Genomic DNA, 26,368 nt, shown 5'->3' with positions numbered 1-26,368 from the left:
GCGTTCCTGCCAGAACTGCTCCTCAGGAAGTGGCTGGAAGAGGCTTGGGGCCAGCTTAGCACTCTCTGTCTCTGCCTCTGTGCCAGGGCTGCTTGGGGAATAGCCTGCTGTGGCTTCTTTTGCTGCAACAGAAAAGACTACCTGGGCCAAGAGAAATGGAAAAAGCACCCTACCCCCAAAAGAAACCACTGTCCCCAAAGCAAAGGAAACCCATCAGGCTTGGGATGGGTGGTTGATGGGAAACTCCCCTCTTAGCTGGGTTCCCACAGATCTTCCAACTGCAGAGCCAGGAAGTCTCACCAGAACCGAACCACTTCCCAAACCCGTTCTCTGCTTCACCTACTTTTTATTCTACGTTGGCTGAAAACCATCAAAGGGGCTGGGATTTTAACCCCACAATCTTATCTTTAGAACTTGTGGCTAGAAATCTGCTGTCTTTCAGTGGTAAGAATACTCCAGTCGGAGGCTCCATCCCAGGAAGCAGTTGGCATCACGGGCTTATTAGTGACTCCTTCAGCGAATGCGAGCAGAGGCAGCTTGCCTCCTCCAGCTCGCAGCCTGGTCCACAAAGGCCAGTAGGGTGGTCACTTCTTTCCAAAGGCAGCATAGAAACGAGCCCCTGAGAACCGCAAGTTTGAAGCCCAGTTGGAAGAACGTAAGGCTTTGGCAGAGAAGCCAGAGTAGTCAGAGTTTTGGATATCATGGCACTGAAGAAAAAAGAGGAGACAGTATGGCAGTATTTGCAGGAAAGACCCAGAGATTATGAGAACAAAAACTGGTATTTTCTTCCTTAATTTTCCCAGAAAAGGAGGTTTTGCCTAAACATGGGTGAGGCTTAGTAAAATACATAAGACTATCAACAACTATCTAATGTCAACCAGCAAAAAAGTGTGTCCAGGCTTGGCATGTAAGCAGACCCTCCCCAGTAGGCGTCAGAGGACAGCAAGTGGCCAAGGGCGTTTGGCCACTTGTTGCCATTTGGGCCAAGGGCAGCTCAGGTTCGTCTTCTGCACGGGCCAGTAGGATGCAGTTTCTTAAAAAAGATTTCTTAATCTAAGACCAGCTGTCGTCTGCTGTAGGCCAGGACATGACATTTTAATTAGCATTATGTTTTGCGTCTGAAACCAGGCTCTATGGCATCCCAAGGGCAGATGACCGCGACCCAATCTCCTGGGTGAGGCTTGCTGGTGAGCAGCTCAGAAAAACACTAATTAGGGGGTGGAGCCACTACCCCTTTGAATCCCTGCATCACGATGGCATTTCCTAGATTCCTGTCCTCAGTTTCTCCCTGTGGTCTGCACCACCAGTCTGTTCATAGGGTAGAACCTCTGAAGTTTGTTTCAAGTGCCTAGGATGTAAACTCACTCTATAACATTAATTCTTCTATACAATGCTATAAGATCTAACTCCCAATATGTCCGGGGGTAGTGAGGTACTTTAAATGAAATGAAGTTTTAATGCCGTTAGGAGGCCAGTGACTCCTAAGAAGGCGATAAAATCACATTAACACAGCTCCTTGGAGCTCCCAATGGTCTCGGATTAAAATTCCTCTTCCAGAATCAAAGGGCTAACAAGTTGAAGAAAAAATAATGTGCCCTTGAGACAAAGGCCTGGATCAGAAACCAGTCACTAAGGTAGTGCATTGAGTGATGTGAAAAAGGGCAGAAACGTTTGAAGAAGCTAGGCTGTGGGAAGAACACTGAGGGTGACATAACATACATACAACGTTAGCACAGTTCTTGGCTTTAGCAAGGATTGAAATGGGAGGCCCTTCCCCTTCACCTGCCCCCAGATTTTAAAACAAGCTAGAGAACCCCTGGAAAGGTTAGAAGTTCTCATTGTTTGTGTCAGCTACGGATACCTGGGTGACAAGAGAAATCACTTTCTCTTGGTTTCTATCATCCCGTCCCCAGTGTTATGAATTTGAGACCAAAATGCCTTCCCATATCCCCTACTGTCCAGTACAGAATTATCCAAATCCAAAGCATGTATTAAGCACCAGTGTTTGCAGCTGCCTACGGCGAACAAATCACAGCTTCGGTGTCTGCAGCGACAAAACGAATGCACTGGATGAGGTGACCTCTCCTCCCTCCCACCTGCAACAGTCCGTGATTCTGTCTCCTTAACAGGAAAGAAGACGAAGCTCTCACGATCTCCACTTCCAATTTTACTACTTCTGAAATTGTTCTTTGACCCCTGAAAGTCTGTGGGGACACGTTTGAAATGACACTTGTTAAAACTGCAAGTTTAAAAACTACAGCATAATAACTGCTTACCTTCATGTCACTCAACAGAACAATGGGTGGTATATTAGTGATTTTGACTGGCACACAAGTAGGGTTCAGTAATTATATCCATATTCCAAGCAAATTGTTATGTATTTTGTGTTCTGGGGACATATGTTATGGCTAAAGCCCCAACTGTGCCTAGTCTTAATATAAGAGCCAGATAAATCTGTTTCGAATCCGTAACATCTAACATTTGCCAGAGTAGATCTGTTCATCAACTAGGCTTAAAGAGGTATAATTCACACATGTGCAGTATTACTAAATGCTGAAATCTAACGATTTAAATATACCGGCAACTATGGCAAAGCAGTTGTTTCAGCAGCACTTAACATTAGCCAGAACCTCCTCGGCTAACGTTACGTTTATACCAAAAGAATGAGGGAAATTTTGGCATCCCCTTGGGGTGGGCTCACAACTCCTTCAACTTTTACAACGTGTGTACTGTTTCCCCGAAAATAAGACCTAGTCGGACCATCAGCTATAGTGTGTCTTTTGGCGCAAAAATTATAGTAAAATAAGACCGGGTCTTTAATATGATATGACATGACATGATACATTATAATATGTAATACTGGGTCTTATTTTAATATAAGACCGGGTATAATATAATATAATATAATGTAATACCGGGTCTTATATTAATTTTTGCTCCAAAAGACACATTAGAGCTGATGGTCTGGCTAGGTCTTATTTTCGGGGAAACACGGTGCTTGCTAGAGCGACTAAGTATATGGCTATTAGAGGTGCTGTGTTTTTCCCTGAGAATACCTACGAAAGATTGACTGGATCTAATGAGGAAGCAAACAAATTTCTTTGGAGGTTTTGGGAGCCATCTACTCTTAGAATATTGAGTTTGGAGATCGTCCTCTGCTTGGTACACATGGCACCAGACACTCCTCCCGGCTATGTGTCTTCTCAGACATGAGTAGTGGACTGGAGTTAAGGTCAGAAGACAGAGTTAAACACACACAAAAGAAGAAAGATAGTTCCTTGGACTATCAATAATCAGTGTTTAACACATAGTAGAAAAAGGAATAAAAAATAATTTTAATCATATCAAAAAGTCAAACCAGAGAGGAATAGTTCACAGAGCTGACAGGACCCGATTCAGCAGCTGATGCTCTTCTGGGCGTGAGTCCAGGGCCCTGGGTCCCAAGGCACACATCACATACCATTACGATGTTTGCGTTTGCACCAAATTCTGGGCTGGGCTTTTCCTCCAAAGAACGCACTGATTTGACGTAACTGAAAGTGAGATACGGGTACCTTTTCCATGATTCCCCAAACCTAAAATGGGCTGGTAGGTGTCTCTCCTCCGCAGTCCTCCAGGCAGTGGAGTTTCCCTTCGGCTTGTTATGCTGGACTGGAAACAAAGGGAGCCTGAGCTGGATGTAAACCTGGAGCCTGCCACCAAGACTTCCATTTGGCATTGTGCAAAAGCGCCCGTCGGCGAGCCTAAGAAACACGCGAGTAGCGGATGCACAGCTCAGGGCGCTTAGATCCGCTCTCTGGGCTCCTGTTCGTAAGGAAGCAGGTCGGGGGGTACAGGCCGAGATCCATGTGGAAGCCATGTTCTCATCTTTCGTCCAGGCGTAGCGTTCAGACCTCCACCTGTGGCAGGTTTACAAGCTGCCAATGTTGGGGAAGCTCTTCAGTTTCTCAGGAAAGTCATCTTTGTACAGGACAGGGTCAGCTCGGTGCTCCACCACCTTCAGGGGCATCGTCCCGAAGACTGAAGCAAACTTGTTGATGCATTCAGACCTGGGGGGTTGGGGAAGGAGGGGGGCAGTGGAACAGATGAGCGGGGTAGGGGTGGGGGGGAGGGAAAGAAAATGTTCAAGAGGCTGAGAGATGAGAGCAAAATACGTAATATTTAACAGCAACAAAAGAAAGGAATCCAAGCAGCCAGGCCTGCGCCCAGGGTCTTCACCAGGTTGGAAGGGTGTGGATGAGAGAAGTGATCTGGGGTCCACTCTTCAGTCAGTGGGAGAAAGTGAGCAGGGAATGCTGTTTGCAGGCGATAGGCCTGCAGAGGTCAGAATATCTTCCCCCCTCCCCCTTAAATTCCAGTCATTCTTCCAGAATGGGGGGGGGGGGAGTAGACCTCAAACCCAGGTGGATTAGCTGCCAACAATTCTTAACCCCATCTCTGCCAGCTAAAGAGAAGGTAAATGCTGCAAAGGAAAAAGCCACTTGGAGCTGGGCTGCAGCTTACTGAGGTTTGAAAGGCAGAGGGAGGCTCTTGGGCATGGAGCAAAAGGAGGAAACGGGGCAGTGGACCTCAAGTCAGGCAGCGAGTCAGACAGCGAACACTTCATCCCTTCAACCAGCACTCACTGAAGGTCTGCAAGTGGCATCTCTGGGAAGTGCCAGCCGACCCCCACAGGCTCTGCTATGAAAGCTGGAGTTCACATAGGACAGCTTTCATACCTTGAGCTAGTTCCATGCTAGAACCAGCAGTAACAACCCACTTAGTGACAGAAGAGCCCAGCACCACTGGGGGAGGGGAGAGTCAGTTTCCTACGTCCGCCCCACCCCCGAACCCCGAATCCCAGTGAGCAACCTCTTCAGAGGTGAGCAGGTCAGGCACGTTGGCGGGAACCGGTTCTGGTCAATCAGGCCAACTGAGTGTGACAGCTGGTAATGAAGACACTTCTGCATCAGACCAGCGGGGAAAAGCAAGCCCGTAAAAACCGCTTTTGAAGTTAAGGGGACCTCAAGGATGGATTTCAGAAAGGTCAGTATTCTCTCTCCTCAGCTCGGCCCACCCCACCTGAGAGCTACAATGAGAACAAACTAATCAGAGGCAGAACCGTTTACCAAGAAGGGGCTGGATTTCAGGACGCAGACCAGAAGTCTCTTCTGTCCTCAGAGCTACTGGAAGCTTGGTTCAGACTATTTTAATCAAGGTTTTATTTGAGTGCTCTGAGCTTTAGGAAGAAACCAATTAATAAAGAAGCCGGTCATGATCAATCTTTTCTATCGGTCGTTAGGTTTCTAAAAACAATTTGTTACCATTTCCTTTTGAACTTTTCTAGCTAATAACATCATCGTGTCCACGACCACCACAAATCAACAGCTAATACTTGTATGTTCCGGGCTGTGTTAAGAGTGCTTTACAGGTATTAGTAACCCATTTCACTCACAAAAACCCCGGGTGCAGGTCCCATTATTCCCAGTTGACATTGGGACGAGTGAGACACAGAGGCCAAGGAACATGTCGCAAGGTCAAGTAACTAGTAAGAAGCAGGGCCAAACCCAGGCATTCTGGCTCCTGAGGCTCAAGTCTTAATTAGGAGATGATATACATTTATTTATTAGCACAATTCTAGGGTCCGAGGTGAGGGCCTGGAAATTAACAACTGCTGAGCACCTACTAGGTGCCAAAGAGTTTACATACACGATCTGATGGATTCCTGACAGTATTCCCCTCCATACACCCACTGGGAGATTTACGGTAGCCTCCTGTTAGGGGCTGAGAAATGAAGACAAAGAGGTTAAGCACCTCGTCCAAGGACCCAGGGCTGGAAAAGAGGTGGAGTTGGGTTTCAAACCAGGCTTGTACCGGCAATAGAGCCTTCGCTCTTTTCATCAGCCTTGCCCATAACTCACAGGTGACGGGCTTTCCTTTCTGCGGACAGTCTTCTCAGAGTCAGGAGGTCTAGGATCCAAATCGAGGTGATTGGGGGCAAGACGGAGGAGTTTCAACACAATGGTATGAGGCAAACCCTGGACAACAGCGCCCCTCTCCTCACATCACGGGGTGAGGCAGTGGCAGACAGGTCAGATCTCTCCAAGGTCTCACTTTTGACCGTTGCTCTGCCTGTAATCATGTACTGATTCTTCTCGTTTCCAGTTATGACGCCGTAGGCTGCGGCCAGCCGTGCCCAGCACAGGTACCAGTGAGTACGTATTAAAGAAGAATTGTGGTTCCTGGCTGAGTCGAGAGACTCCGTGGCTCCCTGGAGAGTCTGGAGGACAGTGTCTCCTCTGCAACTAGACTTGTCAAAAGGACTGGGCCACAGGCAAGAGGCCACTGGGGCTCGTGCCAGCCTGACCTGTTGACAGCTGCTGCTGGCTAACCCAGGTTTAGTGAGTCCTTCTTTCTGTCTGCACAGCCTGCACTGGAGTAGTGGCTGAATGGTAAAGGTCCTAACTCTCCCGCCAGGTGCTGACAATGTTTCCTCCTTCCTTTTCACACAGGGGATCTGAGTTGGGGAACAGGTTAGGGCAGACACAGTTCAGCTTGTTGCTGGTGGCCGTCCTGAGTTGTTCAGTCAGGGAGGGTCCCAGGGACCCTGTCATTCCCTGCTCCCCTGGGCTGATTTTCTAATTAAGTACAAACAGGCTAAGAGCTCCCAACGTCTATCTCTGCAGGCTGGAGGGATCTGGGGGAGAAACGACCAAGGGTTTTCTGTTTTCCTTTTAAACACATACAATTACCTAAAGCAACCAGGAGCCTTACGACTAATGCTGGGGAAACCAATCCTGCCAGGCAGTATGGTATAAGTTTTCAAGTATTATTCGTTCATTCATCAGCATACAGTGTTTGGTACAAAGATGCTCAATACATATTTGTTGAACCTATGAATGGATGCTATAATTTGATAGATATTAATATCCTTAGTTTAGGAGATGAAAAGATGGAAGTTCCGATAAGTCCATTTCCTTAAGTCAGACAGCTAGTAAGAGGCAGATTTAGAATTCGAACAAAAATTGACTGGAGTCAAATTACGATGTTCTTTTTCTTAAATCAACACTATCCATCTACCATATTTCCTTGACCTTGTTGAAGCTATTGGTCAAAATGAACAGTTACAAATTCTTCTGGTACTTAAAGAACTAACAGCAGATCCTGGAAATGGATGCTGGGTAGTAAAAGCTACTTTCCTACACAACTGAGATTTCTGATCCTAGAACTCAAAGATAAGAATAAATAAGCTTATTGAATCACAAAACCCCACACAAGGTCATAACTTGAAAAGCAGTTAACTCCTTTCACTGTTGTATGTAAAATGTGCCTTTTGCAAAGGGAACTATAAAAAAAATGAAACAAATGAACAATCCTATGGTTCAAACTCCATGTTTCGGTCTGCCCACAATGGCTTAAATCATGCCTTCTTCCATCCCAATTTAAGTGCCTTGTTTAATAGTTCAGTGATCCAGTCTTTAATGCAAACAGTTTGACTCTCAGTTTCTAACTGATTTCAAGGCAGATTCCTTGTCAAAGTTCTCAGAATGGTAATCTAGATTCACTAACTTTACTTCCTCACCACAGACTCACCCTCGATAACTCTTGAGCCCCATCACTCTGTGCCATTATTTTTTTCAGTCACCAGTGACCATTCATTTCAAAGGCCTTTCCCCCGTCTCCGTGTTCCTCGCTCCTCCCTTGCTTCTGTGCACTGTAGATCCTGGTTCTCTCCTGGCCTCTCCAGTGGTTGCTTGTTTTCAGTGACTCCCTCTGTCTCATAAATGACAGCATTTCCCAAGATTCTGTCCTTGGCTTTTCTTCAGTCAATTTCCAAACATCTGTTTTTGTTTTACTCTTCTTTCTAAAGTTCTAGTTCCACATTTCCAACTGCTTGCCACATAGCTATACCTGCATATCGGCAAAATCCCCAAAGCACCTACCTCATCGCTCTTCAGCTTCACCCATGATTAAAATCTCTTGTCCTCATTACTTATACTGTAAAAGGTATAACTGTTCACCCCTTAATTAGCACCTCCTCCTAACTATATTATTTACACTTTTAAAGGTACTACTATTTTCTTGACTCAAAATCTAAAAGTTACCTCTGTCGACTACATAACCTTCCCATAACTAATTAGTTGGAAATCAAGTTCTAGCACATCTTCCTTTGGGGGGAAAAAAAATCTCTTGCAATTTAATTCATCCCCTCCTTTCCACACTCAACTTATTCAAGTGTTCTAACTGTTCTTCCTTCAGTCTCTTCACCTTCATTCCTTCCTATGCATTACTTGCAAATTAATCTCAAAACAAGACTGTGATCAAGCTACTCCCCTGTTCAAACCCTTCTGTGGTTTTACCAGAGCCTGAAGAGCCCATTAACTGGGGCTTGAAGGCCCTTTGCAGTTTGGTCCTAACAGCCCAGAATTCTATGCTCTAGCCAAAGGCAACTTCTCAACTGCTTGCCAAATACACCCGGAACTTGCTCATGGGCACCTCGGCCCATCCAGTCTCCTCTGCCCTGGTCTCCTCTTCCTGCCCAGTTTCACTGGTTGGGATCCTAGTGATCTTGGAAGGCTCACTTTAAACGCCATCTCTTTTACAAAATTATTCCTAATAATCAACTTAGCAAGAAGCCACTTCTCTTTCCTCTGATCAATTAAAACATTTTGAGCCTCTCTTATGGTACTTACCACATAGAGCTTTGGATTAAATCATACATACACACACGCATTACTATATATATATATTTGTTGTTAATTATAAACTCTGATACAATCTGATTCGAGCCTAATGACGTCTGGGCAGTTGCCTATTCTATTTGCAGAGCCTCTGCCACATCTCCCTTAGTTCCTTTCTTCAGCGTTTACTAATAAATGCATCTAACTTAAACCTCTCACTGCAGTTTAAGTCTCTTTACATTTGTTACGATCGCACTGGTGCTAGAGAAGACTTATTTGGCCTTAGCATGAACTTCAAGGCCAGTATCAGGTCAACCTTTCTACCTACAATTCCTTTCTTGGACCATATAGCCCCACCATTTTAACTTAGCCCAATCCACAACCAACGGCTCCATGTTTGGTAGGTTTAAATAACAATTCCATGTGCTCCAACAGAACTACAGCTGGGTCTCTTCCAAACAAGCTCCGACAGCTAATGTCACTGCCCTTGACAGTATAATAGTTATGATCCCAGTGACAGATTATTTCCAAAATCACAATATATTATTTCACATTGACAGTTGGTAAAAATCAGGACATTTGCGTAAGATATTTATATATGAAACAGATAGAGAGATTATTTAGAGAGTGAGAATAAGAAGGACTAAAGCATTACATAAGAATCGAGGCCAAGTGAAACAACGTTTTGTACAAAAAAAACTCCTTTAGGCTCGAAGGATTGGCTGACAGATTTCAGAAATGAATGCTGCAAACAGATGCATATGAGACCTGTGGAATCCTGAACGAGATACCTCATTCTATAATTCGACTATAACATTCTCTGAGTGAATTTTGGGCCCTTGACAATAGAGCTACTGGATGTCAGAGCTTGCTGTCTCATATAAGGAGCTGCCTTTTGGAAGAATTGGGTTTGCTTCATGAGGTTTGAAGCTTGGGGCCCTTTGGGACAAAAGTGAGAACTACTAGGTCTACTACAAGATTATAACGGTCTTAAGGGAAGACATACATATCCACTCCTTCCATACTTACCTACAAGGCCCGGTGTTACATTCTACACCAAGGTGTTTGTCGGGGAACTGACTGAATGGAAACAGAGTATATTTCAGAGCTGCCGTGCTCATCTCTGTAATGTAGAGCTGTGCTTTCAATTCTGTTCTTGGAAGGTGTTTGAGGAGTGTCAGCAAAGGTAATTTGTCTCTGGTGGGTTTGGTTCAATTCCTTCTAATCATACTTTTAGTGTAATGTGGAGATATTACCCTAAAAAACAACCCAGTATTTCCTTGGAATGAACCAGCTTCCACTCAAATGACTGTGGATGGTTAACTGCACAATCTGAATGGAAAATATGGCTCCTGGATCTTAGGCCAGCCATATTTTTAAGACCCTCTGAGCCATCACAAATTGAGCGAGTAGCATTCCAAATTAATTCTTTGATTGACCTGGGCTTGAACTAACCCAATTCCCACCGTGCAAAAGGAGGTGACTATGGCTACCAGCGACTCTCCCTCCATCTCCAAAAAAGTCCCACAAACAGGCCCAAGGCAAGAAACGGGGATCAGAGGCTAGGGTGGACGTTTGATAAGAGGCTCACTCACCTCTCCACCATGTGTGTCTGGTCTAGTGAAAGCCCATCAATGGCTGTGCACTCAGGACACTTGAATTTCTTTCGTGGTGTTACCTGCCAGAGGAGCACAAAAATATACCTGGCCGTCAGTGCCAAGGATAATACAATCATGCTTGTGAGTGCATTGTGCATGCTTCTGTTCTGTAAGTGGAGATGCCTGCTCCCTCTACACACACACTCTCTCACACACACACGCACACAGACACACCTCACCACTCCTCCATTCCATTCTGTCTGGCCTGGCCAACGGCAGAACCCACAAGGGCCCAATAAAAAGGCTTGGAGGGCTTTTGCCTTCTGTAACTGGAAAGAAGTGGTGATGACAAGCTCCTTAATTCCTGTTTAATGACTGTTTTCTCACTGCCAAGGTCCTTGTATAAACACCATTTGTTCTTGCAGCCATAAGGGCGATGAAATACAGCTTCCCATAACTTTCACAGTAACCTTCGTTCCAACAGGCGCTCTTTCTCCTCCTTCCAGCTAACGGCAAATACTGAGCAGCTCTTGGAGATGCCAGGTTATTTTGCAATTCGTTTGAATCAGGAAAAAAGTCCAATGGTCCCTCACCCCTTGAATCTTTTTCCCTGATTCTCCCCCAGCCTTCCAAACCTTAAACTTCTAATGTCTTTTCTAGCAAACTCGGGGAGGCTGCTATCCTAACCTAGTGAAGATAAGTAAACAGTGGAGGGATGGGAGGGGAAGAAAGCTGGATAACTAACCAAGGCAGGGTTCAGAAGCACACAGACACCAGGAATTACTGTCCAGACTAAGCAAGCACAGCTAAACACATCTCGAAGTATGTCAGAAAGCAAATTTGGAGATAAACTTCCCTTAAAATGAGTTTCGTAAATTACATTCTTTAATGTTCCTGGCAGTGAGCTGGTCACTGAGTTCTTTTGAGAGCTGGGGCATAGGGTGAAGATTGGGTTGAGTGTGGAGAGCAGAGCTAGTGACTTTCCCTCTCTCCTGAGTCACTTTGGTTTAATCTGGCTTGTCTCATCAGTTAATAGCATGAGGAGCCAGTGGGGAAATATCACGGTTAAAAACTATAATTAAACTGTATAAAAACTGAAAATATGTTTCAACTATCAAAGCCTACCTTCAAGTTTACCATGTGACAGTGTCATTCACAGAATCTTAAAGCGAACAGGGAGCTTCAAGTTCATGCAGTCCAATACTTTGTTTGTAGTTACGAGACCTTCTCAGGCTCAGGGAAAAAGAGACTTGCTCAGGAGCACCAAGCAAGTCAGTGGCAGAGCTGGACAGGGACGCCTCCTACCTTGATGACAGCTTTCCCCGTGACATTAGCCACCAGGAAATTCATGGCGATGTCTTCACAGTTCATATGAGCATCCACCCAGCTCTTGATGTCCCCAGGCATTTTGTAGGTATACAGGTAATTAAAATACTATGAAGTGAGACAAAAAGAAGAATCATTCAAACAGCAGTACCCTCTGGCTGACAGGTAAAGGGCCGCTTTGTCATAGCATAGGCACAAGCGTTCTCTCAGAAGATAAACCACAAGAAGGGTCAAAGGAAGTATTAGAATGCTTTTGGTCAGGTGACCAAGATCTTTTATTTTGTCATTCTTTTCAAAATCACCTATGGTGAGCAGAGGAGAGGTACAACCTGAAGCCCCTATAGGATGCAGGCCCTTCGGACAGACTAATGTATCGTGTGTTTTACAAATATTGTTCACAGACACACTACATACTGATCTTTAGTGAATCCTTCCCCTGGAGTCACAATGCTCGATCCTGTTTTCTCTATTCTTTCCATAGATTGCAAATAGAAACAAAGATAAATTAACAGTGGATTGACGTAGCAAAGGTACATGCTTTTCTAAAGTAAAACAAAAAAATAAGGCAATTCTGAAACACCCATAATCTACACATAGGAAATAGTGTAGAAACTCATGGGCAAAAATAAAAAAAAGTGTACACAATCTACTATCATAAACCCTAAGAATTATAAATCTTATTGCTAAGAACAGAAAATCATTTCTGGATCTAGAGTCCTGAAAAATATGAGGGCAGCAGTGCTGAGATAACTATAAGCAGCCAATACAGACGTAGCTAAGTTAAATGCACTATGTTGGGTTGAACAGCTCTTTCTCTTGACATCAGTTCCTTATGCCACTGCCGACAACATACAAGTTATTGCTCTTCAATTAAACCGTACACTTCCAGGGAACACTCTAGCATCGAACCAAATATTCTGAAATCCAATACATACCCTTCCATCACTCCCTAATTAAAAATGTCAAAAACATGAAGCAACAATTCTTAGAAGGGAATACAAAAGGCTCATAAATACACAGAAGGAATTTCAATCTCACTAGTAACCAAAGCAGTTAAAACAATAAGATCCACTTTCACTTGCATCTCATGCAAGGGAGGGTATGTAAGGTAGTTTTATATTTTGCTGGTGGGGCTGTACATTGGTACAAACAATACTGAAAACAACAGACATATCTATCAAAACCTCCGCAAAATGTTCATTCCCTTTGACAGAATTCTACTTCTAGGAATCTATCATAATCATCAAAAGTACAAACAATTATGAAAAATGAGTATTAGTAATTACTTAAGCATTAGATATTAAGCATTATCTAAAGTAGCAAAAAAGTCACAACCTAAATCCCCAATGATAGAATAATAGTTACACATAATTTATGGAATACTAGTATAACGGTATATTAGCAAGTATGTCAAGAAAAAAATTATTTATGAAGAAATGTTAATGACATGAGAAAATGCTTACAACATAACACATGAAAAAAGCAGGCCAATGATAATATTTATAAACGTCTGTGTGGATGTGAAAAAGTAAACAAATAAAAGACAAACTGGAAAAAACATCTGAACATCTAATAATGGTTCTCTCTAAGTGCTGCACAAGTGACTTTTCTTATACAACAGAATCTGTTCTGAATTTTCCACATTTTCTGTTATGAGCATGTATTATTTTCTAACTAGAAAAATAACTTTATTATTATTTTTAAATACATACCACGGACTTTCTAAGCCCTCTGAGTAGAACATTTTCCCTAAATGCAGCAAAAATTCAATCGAGCCAATAAAACGAGTACCATACTCTCCCTTTTATCAACTCGGACCCACCCACCCGAGCCCGCTCCCGCCTCACCTTGTGATAGAAAGCTGCCCCCGTGAGTACCATGGACACTTCATTAGTCCACTCAGACTCGTACTTCCACTTACTCATCTCATGGTCCCAGAGATGCAGGCGACCCGGGTAACCCACCAAGCGGTCAGGAAATTCCCTCCAGACCTAAGGACAGAAACACGTCAACAGTCATTCCCAGCTCAGACACAGCTAAGCACAGTGAGTGCTAAGTTATCCAAACAGGTGTCAACAGACTCCTGACGGTTACATCTTCACAAACTGAGGTCAGAGTATGCTTCTGAAGCTGTCCAACTGAACAGGTAGGTGCTGGTTCTTCCACCATATTCAAATATAGATACTGATTCTGATTTCCTCCAAAACTACCTGTGCTTGCTTGGAAATTTCAAGTCACGGTGAGCAATACTTTACTGAGTTGGGCAAAGGGTGGGTAATCTCTTTTAACATATGATTAATGAAATAGGTTCCATTCTTAATAAATGAATAAATGGAACCCTGCACCTAACTCAACTGTCCTGATTTATATTAAATTTTGGTGACTGTGAAAACTTACAAAGTCTCTGTTTCTAAAAAAAAAAAAAAAAAAAAAAAATTTCTCTGGAGCACAGTCATTCTTACAGCCTTTTGGAAGCCTTAATTTAAGTACAGAGAATTTATCTGGTTCTATAATCTGTAACATATTGAAAACAAAAACTTGATTTCCATATTTGAAAAAGTTCTTAGATACATTTTGTTAAATAAAATTTGGTAATTTAGAGGTGGGGTACTTCCAATACCTTTCCCCACATATTTCTACATAATTTAGTTTAATGTTTAAAAGAGAAGTTTGTACCATTAATTGAGTATTGACAATTTGCCAGCTGCTCATGCAGCAGCTTTTCAGCACCATGATTCCTCCTCCTTTCTCAGACCTCTAAACAACAGGGTTCCTGGGGACCCAGCCCAGGGCCCGGTTCTCTTCTTTAAATTCTCTATGTAACCTCATCTAGTTTCAATCACTTTAAATACCATCTATAATCTGATGACCTCTAAATTTATGTTTGGCCCTGAATGTTCCTGAGATAACCAACAACTGACTTAATACCTTCAACTGAATAAACAATTAGGCATCTCAAGCTTAACATGTCCAAAGCATAATTCTTGGTTCTGTGGCCCCAGATAAGCCATTCTCTCAATCTTCTCCATCTCAATAAATCACCTAACCAATTGTTCAAGAAAAGCGAGGAGTCAGCTTTTATTTCTTCCTTTCCCGCTTCCCCCCGCATCCCGTCCACTGTAATTCCTGCCGGCTCTACTTCTAACTACCTGTTACCATTTCCACTACTACTTTCTCTAGCTCAAACCACCAGCATCTCTCACCTAGATTACTGGGACAGGCTTCTAACTTACCTTGCTTCCACTCTTGCTTTTCCAAACCATAAACAGTTAAAGGGTGGCCCTAAAAAGACCATTCCTAAAAGAATATTAGGATGTGCTGTACAGGATAATTCAACTAGTGGACTCTGCCATATATACATATGTATATCCTTTTTTAACATTTATATTATTTTCATTACATATTTACCCATATAAGTAAGTCATAGGGTCACAGGCTACATCACCCAGGTGCCCCTGAGCTCAGGGAGGATGCTTCATTGCTTTGCCAAGGGCAGAGCCAGTGTGCTGACACTTCCCTTTTTTAGTGTGCTAGGACTGCTGGAACAAAGTAACAAAACTGGGTGGCTTCAAACAACAGAAATCTAGAAGTCTGAAATCAAGGTGTTGGCAGGGCCCGCTCCCTCTGAGACCTGTAGTGCAAGGGTCTTTCCTCGACTGTTCTGAGCTTCTGGTTGTAGGCTGTAACTCTCTGGCATTCCCTGGCTGGTAGATGCACCGCTCCCAACCTGTCTTCACGTGGCCTTCTTCCCTCTGTGCGTCCACATTTCTCCTTTTTAGAAGGGTACTAGTCAAATTGATTAGGGCCTCATTTTACCTTGATTACCTCTGAAAAGACCCCATTTCCAAATAGAATTACTAAGAGTTAGGATCCCAACCTATCTTCTTTAGGGGGCACACTTCAACTCATAACATTCCCCCCCTCCCCCAAATCTTTAAGAAATGTTCCACCCCCAAAACAAAACAAACAAACAAAATGGCTCCCTATTGACTGAGAATAACATCCAAACTCTTCAGAACGTCCTTAAGGGCCTACCCACTTGCCAATCTCTTCTCTTACCATGTTGTCTCAGATTTCAGTGGCTTTTCTGTTCTTTAACCACGACTAGACCTCAAGCCCTTTGTATTTGCTATTTCTTCTAACTGGAATGTCCTCCCAGCTCTTTGAAAGGCCGGTTCCCGCTCATCAGTTAGGTCACTGCTGAAACGCACCCACTCTGAGAGGCCTTTTCAGACTTTCTTACCCACATAAACACCATCCCCCAACCAGCCATTCTTCATCCCACCCCCTCACGCCATGCTTTCCTTCACCAAACTTTCATTTTTTGTAATTGTTTTGGTTATTTCCTGTCTACTTATTTATTATGTTTTCCTCCTGTAGATTTTAAACTCCAGAAGGACCGAGACTTTGTCTCATTCAACCCTGTGACGTCTGGGGCACAAAGCACAGTGCCGCACACGCCGGCATTCCACACAAACGTGCCGGACGCATGAACGGGCAGAATCTCAGCAGGCAAACGCTGAGAAAGAAAGAATGGGACCAAAGAGCCTTTCTCTCTTCTTCACAGCCAGAGCCGGTACACTCCTTAATTCAGAAAGGATGTCTGCAACAGTATCGATCGGCCGGTACCATTAATAATAATGTGATATCCTTTGTGTGCGCAGATCACAGCCAGAACTCACCATCACTGAAGCACATGTTTTAAATTGCTTTTCCAGAAGCGGCTAGAGGGATATTTGCTGAGTCATTACACTGTCTTGCCCAGTCCTCCTTGTGATCATCCACAAGCTTTTATGTGATGTCTGACCCGGGTCTGGAGCGTGGTCTGGAGCTGGGAAGAGAGCTTCCCTGTGTGCGAGAGCAGCTCACCTCACAGGCCTCTCCCACCATAACCTTGGCCTCATTAACACCATGTTGTAACCAACAGAGTTAACCGGCCACAGACGTCATCGTAATAGCTGCAGACAAATGAACCCATGTCGAACATTTCCTCAGATGTGTAATGCTACTGCTGTGTTTTCTACTCTGGGGTTTGTATTTCAGCAGATTAAAATAATATGATACTATTACAGTTTTATAGAGCCCAGAGCAACAACATAGTATGTGAGCCATAACTCCTGTTCGGTTTGTGGGCCTGGGCGGACTCCATGAAACGCCAGTTCCCTCTTCCCAGCGCCAACCACCTGCCTGTTCAAGCCACACCAGCGCAGCACTCATGGATTCACCTCAACGCAATGCAAGAGATTTCGGAAGGGCTCCGAGCCCAAGTAACTAACTAAATACCAGGGATGGGCAAGGTGGAGGAAAAGGGGCAGGGTTGGGGGCTGGAGGGAGGCATCTATTCAGCTGGCACCTGTGCCGGATGCAAGTTGCATCCCCCAAACCCCCATTTACTTTGAGTCAACACAGCTCTGTAATTCGGGCAAAGGAAGTTCAAATCACTTTCCTAAGTGGTTCTTCTTTTCGAGCTCCGATTTGCCGCAATAATGATATTGGCACAGTTTTAGGGTTGAATGCTGTTAAGATCTCAGTCCTCTCCCTGGTAGCTGAAGCCACGTATCAGCGTCCTTTCCAGAGGGACTTAACTGGGTGACACTGGGTCACAGAATGCTAAACCACATTGCTCTGAAAGCATCTGAGGTGTCCTGAGTTTCAGATTCCTTTGGAGCCTTTGGTGAGCGCTGTTCCTCACGCGGGGCCTCCCTGCCCGTGACTTATTCTAGGCAGCTGGATACAATCAAGATACCATCCTTGTCACTTCATCTATAACTCTGCAGCTGACTCCAGGATCAAAACGGAGTGCAACGGAATGGGACGGGCCCTCTCTCACCGAGCCCCAGTGTAGTACGAAGTTGATTATGTACATAGTAAAGCATTTTCCCAGCCAGAAGAGCGAGAACTCAAATTCTACCCCCCTTCCTCATGTCTACCCACCTCCTACTCTAATTCAACTTTTTCTTTTTACCTCAGGAAAATGCTCTGGGGTCAGCCTTCTGACATTACTAGCAGATGCCTCTCCATATTGTAGTGTAGGCATTGCAAACTTCACATTCTATCCCTGTGGTTCTAGTAACAGGGCTTCCATAGCTATCTCTAGTCACAAAGCCATCATTCACTCGCCTGCCTACCCTCCTGAGTCCTCCATATACAGTATCCTCCGCTATTTTTAATCGCACACATCTGTGAAGACAGAAGCCTATGTCTGTTAGAATAAACTCTATGCCTTGGTGAGGGGCTTAGCAATAATTTGAATAGTTCTTACATTTGGGGCCTATTCCAAATCACTATTCAAACAGAGGTTATAACAACAAAATGCCATCTTCCAACTGTTTCCTTCCAATCTAATGTTTATCATCTTGGTCCTAACCATCTCTTACCAGGATTATGGAAATCTCCTCTTCTGAACTCCCAGCTATGGTCACTTGGCTGTCTTCGGAGTTCTTTATTTTTTTAATTTAATTTTTTTTAAGCTTTCTGAGGTCTTCTGTGGCTTCCCATGACTAGAGCATCAAACTGAGATCTCGTACCTTTGTTTAAAAGGCACAGGAGGCAGCCTAGGTTAGGAGGGGGCAGCCTCCGACAGAAAACACAGCGCGGTCATGGTTAACACAGACCCAGCAGTAGCTTTGCCAGTGAGTACCCGTCCAGTGGACCTACTCAAGTTGTCCTGCTTTCATTTTTGCCATCAACAGAATGAGGGGTTGGATTCAATGAACTCTAATGTCCTTTTAGGGCTAAAATCTTATATCTTCTTCCTCATTAACCTATTCCCAAGGAAACTAACTCATTGGATGTGATTAGCTGCAAGTTGTAGATTTCTAAATAGCATGGCCTACATTATTGAACTTTAAAATGCCATACACATATGGGTACTTACTAAATGTTCCTAAAAAAAGGATAATGCACTAGATTCTTAGCCGGCTTAGAGAGTGCATTTTAAACTCAGGGTGTGTGCTAACCACAATCAGATTCAGGAAACTGACTGGGGGGAGAAACGGGGGAAGGTGTAACCACAGGTGGTGCCCATCTGGGATATACAATTAGGAAATCATGGGTCAGCTCTAGGAGGAAAGTAACTCTCTGAAGTGGCTGCTACAGTCATCACACTTTCAAAGGCACAGTTCCACAGGAATATTGCTACTGGGTGAGAAGGATGCCACATGTATTAGGATTCGTGAGCCAAGAGATGGACTAAGAAGTGGTGAGGCAGTGGCGGGGGGTGGGGTGAGGGGTAGGGCAAGATGGGTCCAAGGTGCACCAGGCTGGGCCATGGCTTCTTTCTCTCCTTGCACACACCCCTGGGTTTTGTCAATCCCTAACCATCAAAGTGGAACAGAACTCTAGGAACCAGCCCAGACGCTGTGGTCACTTGCCTGTTTCAGCCGAGGCAGAACTGCAAGGGACCCAACTTGCCAACGTCTTTGAGTTACTGGCCCTTCTTCCCTTCAGCCTTGTGTTGCATGTTGCCCAGATGGGAAAGGGGTAGCTGGCTAGATTCCAATTGTTAGCTGGTTTCCACAGAGGAGCCGGTTATCGGATTCACTCTCAGCCCTCCGGGAACAAAGCTCACCTTTTATATTTGGAATTTCCTGAAATGAAGGGGCTGATTGGCTTCATTTTTAGCTCATGCTTTTCATTACACTGGTGGTTGGTAGTTTTTGTCAAGGGGGTGCTCTGTCCATGATTGGATACAATTAAATGCTAATGCTAGACATCTAGAGCAGGGAACCCTGAAGTTATCACCTGGCATTCCCTAACGCTGACTGGTTTTGACAAATACATGTACATGCTGTGTTATGTATTAAGATTTACCTGTTAGATCCTATCAGCGACCTCACCAACCTAAGGCAGGATTCTGCTTAATATAAGCCAAGCAGGAAAACCAGCATCATGGGAAGGCTTCTGGGGTTTTGGCAGCAATCCTATTTGCCCCAGTTTGGCTGGAAGTTAGTGCCTTGGTGCCAGGGGGCATGATCTACAAGCCTTTCACGTTCCCGCTTCTGGGCTGGGGCAGTGCTGAAGGCAGACAGACAGACTGAGGTTGGCCACACTTGACAGAGGAACGTCTGCTATTAAATCTTTCACCCGTTACTGCTATCAGGAAGACACAACTGAAGAAAGTGGCTTTAAGACATTCGCCTCCTCCTTGCATCTATACCGTTTCACCAGCTGGCATAACCATGTGCCTCCTGTGGGTGGTGAGAAGACACACACTTCGCTGGTCTGAGCTGCTGATCCCTGCCCACACTCTCTCTGATTTGCAGATGTGCACTCAGGGGTCACCTGGGAGGCAGAGATCATTCGACCCCGTTCCCTCGCTGTGCAGGTGAGAACGGTGAGAGCTGGCGAGGAAGCCACTGTCCTGAGGTGACGCTGCCAGCTCAAGCTGGGTCCTCACGCCCAGTCCAGTCCTCTCTTCGTGAAGTCACGGTTTCCCACTCTTCTGATTCTAAGAAGCACCTCATCTCCCCAAGCGCAATCCCTCACTTACAAAACAAAGCTAGATAATGTCTTAAATCACACTCAATGTTATGTCCTTTGGCTCTGAGATGCCAGTGGCAGGATGGTAAGAGTCACACGTGCACCCCGAATGACCAAGTTGAGAACCGAATGGGGTAGGGAGAGGAGGTGGGGGACAAGAGAAAACCCTTGGCTCCCAGCGGCGCTCATCTTCTAAAAGCTGAAGGCTCTTCATGAATGTGGTTTTCATTTCGGAAAGAAAGCCACATGCTCACACCATTAAAAGAAGGAACTCCTGTTGGCTGTGTAGGAAACCAGCGAGATTCCACATATGACCTCCCTGGGCCTACTGGAACCTTGTCATCTGTGAGGCTCTGGGGCAGAGAAGGAAATACCGGCAAAAAGCAGCTGAACAAAAGATTAAACTCAACTACTGTTTTTCATGAGGCAATGAACCCCTTGAGAGATAATAAAGAAGAGGAGACGTGAGATTGAAGAGATGGGAGGATGAAAAGATGGGTCAGGATCAGGCCATGGGTTTTCTAACTTTGTGCTCCTTAAGTGCCACTAAACATGAAATCATTTTTATTTCCATAAGCTCAGTTCCACTGCGGGGCGGGGGGGAGCATACGATTTCTAAGTCTGATCCCAGGGGATTGTTTAATGAAGTTAAAGGAATAGTGATCATAAGCCAAATGGCTATTCTCTTTAAATCCTGCACAAGTGGAAACAGACTTTAGTTTTTATAAACACCCATTATTGAGCCTTCAAAATTTCCAGTTGATTTTGGTGAAGCTCAGTTTAAATGACTGGGGACCAAAGATATTAATTAGTTCTCGTCCAGCAAAATAACAACTCGTTACTTCAAGTCACTGCCCTGGTGACATCCATCACTTGTAGTCAGGGATGCTATTGCAAAACAGGCCAAGGCTTTTTGTTTTCTTCTCACTGTAGAAAGGGAGGAAAATGGCACTGACCACAAACTCTGTAATCCTGGCTGACTTCAAAGCATAAATGTGGTTCCAATATAATTTCTTAATGAGTCAATTCATCATAGTGCCCTGTGTGTGTGCTTAAACCCTAGAATCTCTTGGTGGAGAATCAAGCAGCAGACGGACTCTTTCGAATTATTTATTTATATCCCATCTATTTCCCAAAGAATGATTTGGGGTGGCTCACAATAAAAGGCAAAAACTACAATAAAGTCCAAACTGTCAAAACAGATGATGTCCTCAACAGCATTTAAAAAAAAAAAAAAAAATCCAGAGACATTCCACGTATCTTAAAAATATTAATCCCAATATCAAGTTCTAGAAAGGCAATCCAACAGCAAGCTAAAATCACAGAGTTTAGGGATGGAGAGATTTGAGTATTCCTATTTAATTAATTTATGCATTCAACTCACAGATAAAATACTCAATAATTAAACTACCATTATTATTTCTTTTCTATATCAGGTATTATGATACCTCCAATTTTGTTCTTCTTTCTCAAGATTGCTGTGGCTATTTGGGGTCTTTTGCGGTGCCATATAAATTTTACGATTATTTGTACTAATTCTGTGAAAAATGCCATTGTTATTTTGATAGGGATTGCACTGAATCTATAGATTGCTTTGGATAGTATGGACATTTTAACAATGTTAATTCTGTCTATCCATGAGCATGGTATATGCTTCCATTTATTTGTATCTTCTTCAAATCTTGTAATTTTCCAAGTACAGGTCTTTTATTTCCTTGGTTAAATTTATACCTAGGTATTTTATTTTTTGATATAACTGCAAATGGGATTGTTTTCTTAATTTTTCTGACAATTCATTATTGGTATATGAAAATGTAACCGATTTCTGAATATTAATTTTGTATCCTACTACTTTACTGAATTCATTTATCAGTTCTAATAATTTTTGGTACTATTCTTTTTTTAATTAAAGTTTATTGGGTGACAACTGTTAATAAAGTTACATAGATTTCAGGTGTAAAATTCTGTAATACATCTCTATATATCACATTGTGTGTTCACCACCCAGAGTCAGTTCTCTTTCCATCACCATATATTTGATCCCCTTTACCCTCATCTACCATCCCCCGCCCCCCTTACCCTCTCTCTGGTAACCACTAAACTATTGCGTGTGTCTATGAGTTTTTGTTTCTTCATTTGTTTGTCTTGTTCTTTTGTTGTTTTCAGTTTTATATACCACATATCAGTGAAATCATATGGTTCTCTATTTTTTCTGTCTGACTTATTTTGCTTAGCATTATAATCTCAAGATCCATCCATGTTGTCACAAATGGTACTATTTCATCTTTTCTTACTGCAGAATAGTATTCCATTGTGTATATATACCACAACTTCTTCATCTATTCATCTACCGAAGGGAACTTTGGTTGTTTCCATGACTTGGCCACCGTAAATAAAGCTGCAATGAACATTGGAGCATGTATGTCTTTATGGATAAATATTTTCAGATTTTTTGGGTAGATACCCAGGAGAGGGATTGCTGGGTCATATGGTAATTCTATTCTTAATTTTTCAAAGAACTTCCACACTGCCTTCCATACTGGCTGTGGTACTATTTTTTAATTAAACATTTTATTTTCAGATAAGTGCAGATTCGAAAGAAGTTGTAAGAAAAAATTGCAGAGATCCTGTGTACTTTTTAGTTTCTCCCAATGGCAATACTTTGCAAAAGTATAATGTGATACCACAGCGATATCGACACTGATACAGTCCAGATACAGAGTATTTCTATCACCACCTAGGTCCCTCCTGTTGCTCTTTTATGGACATCCTCCACCATCCAGGTTCCCCCTGGCAACCACTAATCTGTTCTCCATTTCTATCATTTTGTAATTTCAAAAAGTCTACATAAATGGAATCATGCAGTATTGTAATCTTTTGGGACTGGCTTTTTTTCACTTAGCATAATTCCCTAACAATTTATCTAAGTTGTTCTGTGTATCAATAGTTTGTTCCTTTTTATTGCTGAGTAGTATTCCATGGTATGGATGTATTATGGTTTCTTTAACTATTTACGCACAGGACATCTGCGCTGATTTGTTTCTGGCCATTACAAATACAGCTGCTTTGAATTTGTATGCACATAAATTTTCATTCTGCTGGGATAAATGCCCAAGAGTGCAACTGCTGGGTCATATGGTAGTTGTGTATTTAGTTTTATAAGAAACTGCCAAAACTGCTTCTTCAGAATGGCTGCACCATTTTACGTTCCCAACAGCAATGATGGGTCATCCAGTTTCTCTGCATCTTTAACCAGCCTTTGATGTTGTCACTTTTTTTTTTTTTTAGTGTAGCCATTCTGATAGGTACACAGTGATATATAATTATGGTTTTAGTTTGCATTTCCTTAATGGTTAACAATGTTGAACATTTTTTCATACGCTATTTGCCATCTGTGTATCCTCTTCCATGAAATGTCTGTTTATGTCCTTTGCCCATGTTCTAACTGGATTGTTTGGTTTTTACCGTTGAGTTTTGAGAGTTCTTTAAATATCCTAGATGCTTAGTCCTTTGTTGGATATATAGTTTGCAAGTATTTTCTCTCATTCTACAGCTTGTCTTCTCTACCTCTTCAAAAGGTTTTTATACAGAGCAGAAGTTTTTAATTTTGATGAGGTCCAATTTATCAATTTTTCCTTTTATTAATTATGCTTTTGTTGTTAAGTCTAAGGGCTCTTTGTTTAGCCCGAGAGCCTGAAGATATTCTCACGTTTTTTTCTAAATGCCTTATGTTTACATTTAAGCCTATGATTCACTTTCAGTTAATTTTTCACTTGTTCTGTGTATCAATAGTTTGTTCTTTTTTATTGCTGAGTAGTATTCCACGGTATGGATGTACTATGATTTCTTTAACTGGGTGTGAGGCTTAGACCAAGGTTAAATTTTTGCCTATGGATATCCAGTTCGTCCACCACCGTTTGTTAAAAAGGCTATGCTTCCTCTACTAAACTACGTTTGCACCTTTTGTCAAACATCAGTTGTGCCCCAACTAGTCTTAGGAACCGCCTTACACTTCAAAGAGTGAATACAAACACAAAGCATGTATCTTGTTACTATGGAGTTTGCCATTTAGAAAAGCTAATGACATGAATAAAAAGCTAGAGATGAAACAAAGCAAGGACACAGGAAAAAGTATGAAAAAGAGTTAAGAGGACAGTAAGATTACTTCTGGGTTAGGGGTGGGAAAGCAGGGAATAAGGACAATGCTTCACGGATTTCATTTTAAGGGAAGAAAGGGAATAAAAAGTTGAAATTACAGAGTTAGGACTGAGATTCTCATTGCCCCCAATTGGGTAAGCAAGTAGGACAAAATGATTCTTTGCTGTCTATTTAGCAGGCCAAGAAACAGAAGAACCGGATTCTCCCACCTAATACAGAATCGGGAAATATTTAACTTTGAGCAACTCCTTATAATTTCACTCATTGAAATGAAATAGGAGAAAATTCAATGTTCAAACACATTAAGTTCACTCATTTAGTCAATAAATATTTACTGAACATCTACTAAGTATCAAGTACTAGTCACACAGTAGTAAACAAAGCAGATAAAACCAGTCTGAATGGACAGCTCTAAAGGGGATATTTTTCAATCCAGCCCCAGATCTACGCTGTGAATTTAATTAGGGCTCTGGTTGTCAGAAGTTAGCCCCTTCCTTCCTTCTCTGAGAACAGTGTCAACATTTAATCAGGACTTCTGCCCCACCCCTCAAATCTTTAGCCCAACACTAAGAAATATGACCTTTAAAGGTTGCCAACTCTTGATCTAAACCAGGCAACAGACAGTAGCAAATATACTGCAATCACAATTAATGTGAACCCTAGGTACCAATTTTTGAGCACGAAGCAATCAATGTGATCTAAGAGGTGAGCCATAAACATCACACTGACTAGAGTTTACCGTGCTTTCTAGAGACTCATTTTCCCAATCGTGACACTTCTGAGGTCAGGGGACTACTCTGATCCTTTAAGTTTTCTTTCTTTTTATTCCAAAATGTAGAGTCGCTATGTCTAATGCAATAACAATCACCAAGCACTGCCTCAAACTCACGATGTTGCAACTGGCAATGCACAGTGCAGCTTAACATTAGGGAGTAACAGAGAATTTTCCTTGGAAAGTTAAAGGCACTGCCCTCCAGAGAGAGCTACTGGGAAATTTGGGCCTGGATGCTGCTGTGGCTTTTATTTCCTCTGGCCCTAGGCCAAGTCCTGCCCACACATCTCCTTTAAGCATCTCTGTATCAGAATCAAGGCAGATAAGCAACCCATGCAAGACAAATCCCCCATATCCCCAAAGCAGAAGCCAAATACTGAAGCTCTGAATTTCTGGAGCAGCGAAAGCCTATAATCAATCCCAATGAGACAACACGCAGCTTTTGGAACAATAACCCTCAAACATATGGATTCTTTCAGGGTTGGAATATCATTGCAGGTATCGTCTTTTGAATGGGAAGAGGAAAAGTATGCGTTCTTTAAACTATCAGGGGTACCAACACCTCTTTAAAGTGACTATCTCACATTATAAGCACTTGTTCTTGAGACATGAAGCTACAAAGCCAGGTGGCCCTGGTGGCGCTGCAGGCAGGAAGGACGTGGAGGCCCAGTGGGGAACACCGGGGGCTGGGAGTGGAAAGGTCAGGAGAGCTCTTTCCTCACCAACATTGCCTGGCACAAAATAAGCACTTATGGAAAACATACTGAAACCCACTCACCTGACTTACTTGGGATGGGAGTCTGTGAGGAGGCCCCTTCCCGATGGGGAGATGTGCCAGCAGGAAGCTGCTACCTTCTCTAGGGGAGCGTGGGCCACTCGCCCTACATTTGATGTCTCATTAATGGCTATGTAAATAAATTCTGAGCTTGTTATTTTTAATGTGCTCAGTGGGGAAGAAAAAAGTGTCACTCTATTGTAATTCCCAACTGGGTGCTTTTTTAAGCGATCATATGTTATTTCACGGTTCAGCATACATATTCGATTTCCTTCCCTTAATATTTGTTTGACTTATTCTCCGATGGGGACTGGGTGCTTTAGAAGCGCTCCGAGAGGTCAGCCTTCACCGCAGCTTCTCTCAGCACCTCCGTGGGCTCCTGGCCACTGCTCCTCATCTTCTTTCAGCAGTTCTCGCTGCAGCGGCCACACACATGAACTATTTTCCCTCCAGGTCCCGTGAGTCTTGGGGGTGTAAATCAATGCAAGCTGGACACAGGACTGACCCAACAGGTTATTCAGTTCTCTTATGGGCTGGAAACAGGGAGCCTGAAGCAGTGTGGAGAAGACCCCAGGGAGAGACGTCTCTAAGAACGGTG

At 43.2% G+C, this 26,368-nt stretch overlaps 1 protein-coding gene across 1 annotated transcript in view; it reads right to left on the bottom strand.

Moving 5' to 3' along the window:
- Positions 1 to 3,311: 3,311 nt before the first annotated feature.
- The window catches only part of EXT2 (exostosin glycosyltransferase 2), a 124,384-nt gene continuing 101,327 nt past the window's right edge, over positions 3,312 to 26,368 (bottom strand). Inside the window, exons 11-14 of the mRNA XM_019746443.3 lie at positions 13,432 to 13,575; positions 11,564 to 11,692; positions 10,256 to 10,338; positions 3,312 to 4,049 (exon numbers count right to left, since the gene is read on the bottom strand). Of these exons, the coding sequence (XP_019602002.3) occupies positions 3,911 to 4,049; positions 10,256 to 10,338; positions 11,564 to 11,692; positions 13,432 to 13,575 (495 nt within the window). The 3' untranslated portion in view covers positions 3,312 to 3,910. The remainder of the gene's footprint in view (positions 4,050 to 10,255; positions 10,339 to 11,563; positions 11,693 to 13,431; positions 13,576 to 26,368) is intronic.

This window comes from Rhinolophus sinicus, chromosome 14 (assembly GCF_057876585.1).
Source record: "Rhinolophus sinicus isolate RSI-liver-muscle chromosome 14, RSI-T2T, whole genome shotgun sequence".
Taxonomy (NCBI): Eukaryota; Metazoa; Chordata; class Mammalia; order Chiroptera; family Rhinolophidae; genus Rhinolophus; species Rhinolophus sinicus.
This window is presented reverse-complemented; position numbering and strand designations above follow the sequence as displayed.